This window comes from Nematolebias whitei, chromosome 5, assembly GCF_014905685.2.
Source record: "Nematolebias whitei isolate Nwh7 chromosome 5, NemWhi1, whole genome shotgun sequence".
Taxonomy (NCBI): Eukaryota; Metazoa; Chordata; class Actinopteri; order Cyprinodontiformes; family Rivulidae; genus Nematolebias; species Nematolebias whitei.
This window is the reverse complement of record NC_056502.1, coordinates 4544834-4549724: the sequence shown is the minus strand read 5'-3', so window position 1 is coordinate 4549724 and position 4891 is coordinate 4544834. Positions and strand designations below refer to the sequence as shown.

The window sequence follows — 4891 nt, the reverse complement described above, 5'->3', positions numbered from 1 at the left end:
CTTTGGTCTGCCGTGGTGAAGAATACTTGAGTCAAAAGGCATTACGTTCCAGTGGCCATGAGGTTTGGATCACAACCAAAAGCCCAAGATCCTGGATCCAAGCAGCTGAAATGAGTTTCCTTCGCAGGGTGCGTTGGCTCAGTCTTAGAGAGATGCTGAGGAGCTCTGTCATCTGGGGGAGCAAAAGGAGGCAGCTGAGGCGGTTCATCTGATGAGGACTCCTCTTGGACACAAGGCCACAGGTCCGACCCAGAACTCTCAGGGAGATTCTAAGTCCTCTCTGGCCTGGGAACGCCTTGGGACCCCCCAGGAGGAGCAGGAGAGTGTTACTGGGGAGACGGAGGACTCGGTTTCTCTCCTTGCGACTCGACAACGGATAAGCTGAAGAAGGTGTAAAAGTGCATTCAAGGATTATTTCCTGAGAGTTTCATTCAAATCTGTTCAGTGGTTCTTGAGTTATTTTGCTAACAGACAAAAAAAATGGACCAGGCGTGATAAGTCGGCCAAACTTAGAGCACGAAACCCCTGAAACCTTCTCTCCAGGTTTGATAAATGTGTAATATTAATAAAACGTGCATCTTTCTGCAGATGACTGCGTGTCTTCGCCCAACATTTCTGTCCTGTCAGCAGTTTTAAACCAAGTTGCAGCTGCAGCTCGAGTGACGAGCGTTTTTTTTTTATTTGGTGATAAGACCTGCAGAGCCGAGTATCAGAAACCCCCTCCAGATGTTCAGTCCCACGCCCTCAGCCCTGCGACTCTGTAAATGGTTCACGCTGATACCAGAACCAGAAGCTTTAAGAGCTCCGATCCAGAACCCCGGCGTTGTACGGTGAAACCCAGACCCTCTGCTGTCCCCATGGCGAGCCTGTTGACCGTGGTGGCCCTGCTGGCCGTGGTGTCCGGCAGCTTCTGTGAGGAGAAGCAGTTTCTGCAGCGAGCCGGGAAGGCCTTCAACAGCAGGAAGGTCAGATCTGAGATGACCGTGACCAACGGAGAGAGGTTTGGAAACTGGACCTGGCCTGAGATGTGCCCCGATCACTTCTTTGCTGTTGGATTCAGTGTCAGGGTAACAGCACTTTTTATTTTAATACGACAAATTCAGAAAAATAAACTTCAGCGATGAAAGATCCCTGAAGACGACTTCTTTAAGGCTCGACTGTAAACAGATAAACGGATTAATTTTATTTAATGCGTTTTTGCTTCTTTTCTTGATCAAACAGACTCGTGACGAGCTGTTTCCTTTAAAACACATGAATCAAACTCAAGGCTCGGGGGCCAAATACGGGCCGGGCTAACATCTAATCTGGCCCCCAAATATGATATTTTAAAAGTTAAATACTTTTATTTCTTCTCATTTTACTTTTAAACTGAGCATACTTTATGTAGTGCGCACATGACAGTTGGTTAACCAAGAAAAATAGATTTGAATTTTTTCGTAATCTTTTATTTTGGTGCAGTAAAAGTGCCAAACGAGGCAGAAGAAACTCGTGTTGAGGAACCTGCAGCCAAGAAAACGTGTCAGGTTTCTGACTGGAGTTAATGGATTCACTGAAATTAGCACTTGGTTTGAAAAAAGGTTTAAATTTTGACCATTTTCTGTAACTGAGTTTGCCACCCTTTCAGTTTAAAACAACCTTATAGGGAAAAAAAGGCGTGAGTTTAGCATGTGATCACGTGTTGAAAGCGTTCACGTTTCCCACGTTTATGTAACATGTGAAAACGTGTTTTACCTCACAGGAAGTGCACGTGGTGTTTCCTGTAATTAAAAAAAAAGTACATATCTAACGAGAGGCTTTTATTCTGAAGGATGGTGTTTTATTGAGGAGAAGATTATTGCCATTTAAACTGATTAATAAACCAGTTTCAGTGCCTCGAACTTTATTTTAGTCACCGAGAGGTTTTTCGTTTGATCTCAGTGAGAATCCAGGAGGCAAAACCTAAAAACTGCATAAAAACCTGCCCAGAGCAAAAACTACAGCAGGTCGCAACACAAACACCTGAACTAGTTTGGTCTGTTAAAACCACAAACCATTTTATTAATTAACTGACAGCACGATGGATCAGTGGTTGGCACTGTTGCCTCACAGCAAGAAGGTCCTGGGTTCAATCTCCGGTTGGACCTGGGGTCGTTCTGTGTGGAGTTTGCATGTTCTTCTCGTGCTTGCGTGTGTTTTCTCTGGGGACTCTGGTTTCCTCCCACAGACCAAAAACATGCGTGTTAGTCTGCCTTCAGGCCCAGACCGCCCTTGTGTGTGATCTCAGTGGGATTAACCTGGTTAAATAAAGGTTAATAAATAAATAATCTTAGCTTTGGACAAATGTATTTCCTGTTTGTATGTTCAGATGATGTTGAACCTGTAAAACCACCTGTGCTTCAGAAACCAGATAACCAAACCAGTTCTGGGAACTGGTCTGTGTTTCCTCAGGTGGAGACGAACCAGTATGGGGCGGACGACACCGCCCTGAACGGAATCCGCCTCTTCTGCGCCAAAGATGGGAACAGAAACTTCCTGTACTACGTGGAGTCCCACACTGGCCAGTGAGCAGCTCGATCTTCCTTCAGGCTTCATTCAGTCGAGACGTTAAAACAAAGTCAGATTTTAAAACCAAACAAGTCTACAACACTAAAAACAGCTGTTTGCAGCTGGCAGTAAAATATAACAGTATATATAATATCCTTGAATAACTTTATTCTTTTTGAATTAACCATTAAGTCAGATACTTTGATTCTTTAAACGAACAGCTCTACACTTTTCCCTGTGGTCAAATGAGCATTTGTTTGATTTTAATTTGTGAAGTTTGTTAATATTTTTAAACAGTTAAGTCTGCATATATTGAAGGACTGGATCTTAAAGATTGTCTGCACTCACAAAGATATTATCAATTACTTTAAAAAAAGGTAAAATATAAAGACAGTCGTTGGTGCTGTTTAGTTTTTCGTGGTGGATCCAGATGAGCAGCGAGTGCATCAACTCCTGATGTGACTAAAATTCAATAAGTTAATGAAAATCAGATTTTATTTGCAGGCGTGGTGCTCGTCTCGCCCGTTTCCTCTGGTTGTTTCCTTCGTTAGACGTGAGGTAAACAAACCACAGGAAGAGTTGTCTTGCTGCTGCATTGGGGTCATCGTGCGAGACGAGAGGACACATCGACACAGCCAACCATACACACCCTCACTCACAGCCAGGGACAATTAAGAGCTCCTTAGCCTAGCATGCATGTCTGCGGGAGGAAAGTACCTGGAGAAAACCCACAGGTGCACGGGGAGATCATGTAAACGCCACCCAGGAAAGTCGGGATGCGAACCTGCGACCTTCTCGGTGAGGGGACAGCTCTAAACAATGCTCTACCGTCCCACCCTGTCTTGTAGTAATTTAGATTAATAGCAGAGATGAAATTAAAAACATCTGGTGGAAAAGAAGTAGAATTAAAGGATGGAGTTCATCAAAGTTCATGCTCAATAATCCAGGTAAAAAAAATCCAACGATGTTCAGTCAGGTCATCCGGACAGTTTCTTTTTTTGTTGAGAGACTGATGAAGTCCTTTGGATGACGGGCGAAACGTCTCTCAACGAAAAAAAAAAACTGTCCGGATGACCTGACTGAACATTAAAGGATGGAGTTGTTTCAGTTTATGATGTTGAACAGACGGTTCCTTTTCATCCATCACTGGATGAATTTAATGAAACCTACAGAAAGTAATCATCTACTAACTGCTGGAATCAACCCGATTCAAGATGGCCGCCACAGCTAACTTACCATAGCAAACACATAAGCGGCTTTGAGCCAGCCAGGTTTACAGATGAACGTTGGTGTTCTCGTAGCTGAAAGTCTTCCTCGTTGCTCTGAGTTCTAACAGAGTTTAAACGATCTCCAAGTATTTGCAGGGAGGGGTGGCGGGTAATATGCATTCTGTCATGAAATGCTTGTTTCAATTATTTGAATGTGGGAGAGGAGAGAAAAGGCTTCTGTTGTTCTCAGTCATGTCAACTAAAAAGTAAAAACAAGCTCTTATCAGAAGGCGATTCCTGAAGTCAACTATAACTAGTTAGTTATAGAAGTTGTACTTTGATACTGCGTGTGCAGCTGGTACTCCGAGGTCGCCTCTGAGTTTGTGAGCTCGGAGGAGCTGATGAGCGTGTACAATATTATAAAAACACTTCTCGCACGCTGTCCGGTGCAGATTGTTGTGACTGGGTTTCAAACATGGAACTGTGCATCTGTGTAAGCCTGTTGGGACCATCTGTCCTTGTCAGTAAAACTCGGTTAAATAAAATCTTCTGTCGTCGTGAGAGGCTCCTTCGAGTGAGTAAGATAATGCAAAGGTATTTTTATCCAACACGGACTCCTTTAGAAACTTTATGGAGGCGTCAGTGCAGCGGCGGTGGTGTTTCTCACGTGTTCAGAGGTGAAGATAAAACTGTTGGTTGTCTCAGTTCCTGACTTCACTCTCCTCCTTCCAGCTTCGGTGAGTGGTCCCATCCCCAGTACTGCCCCAGCGGGGTCCTCACCTCCTTCCAGATCCGCGTGGAGCCCCACCAGGGTACGTTCGGCGACGACACGGCCGTCAACAACATCAAGTTCCGCTGCAGCAGCAACCCCGTCCTGGAGGCCTCCGGCACGGACTGGGGGGAGTACGGATACTGGAGCAGCCAATGCCAAAGTGGAGGGATCTGCGGCATCGAGACCAAGATGGAGGAGTACCAGTGGGGCCTGGACGACTCCAGCCTCAACGACGTCCGCTTCTACTGCTGTGACAAACCTCAGCAGGTACCGTGGGCCGAGGGGGCCGAGCTCAAGATCAAAAACTTGGTGCAAAATACTCCAGAACTAAAACTTTGTCCAAACACTCCAAAACTAAAACTTAGTCCAAATACTCCAGAACTAAAAC

General features: G+C 45.0%; 1 protein-coding gene across 1 annotated transcript in view; it reads left to right on the top strand.

The window, feature by feature from the left end:
• Positions 1 to 794: 794 nt before the first annotated feature.
• The window catches only part of LOC119409805 (vitelline membrane outer layer protein 1 homolog), a 5867-nt gene continuing 1770 nt past the window's right edge, over positions 795 to 4891 (top strand). Inside the window, exons 1-3 of the mRNA XM_037676708.1 lie at positions 795 to 1067; positions 2428 to 2540; positions 4464 to 4770. Of these exons, the coding sequence (XP_037532636.1) occupies positions 858 to 1067; positions 2428 to 2540; positions 4464 to 4770 (630 nt within the window). The 5' untranslated portion in view covers positions 795 to 857. The remainder of the gene's footprint in view (positions 1068 to 2427; positions 2541 to 4463; positions 4771 to 4891) is intronic.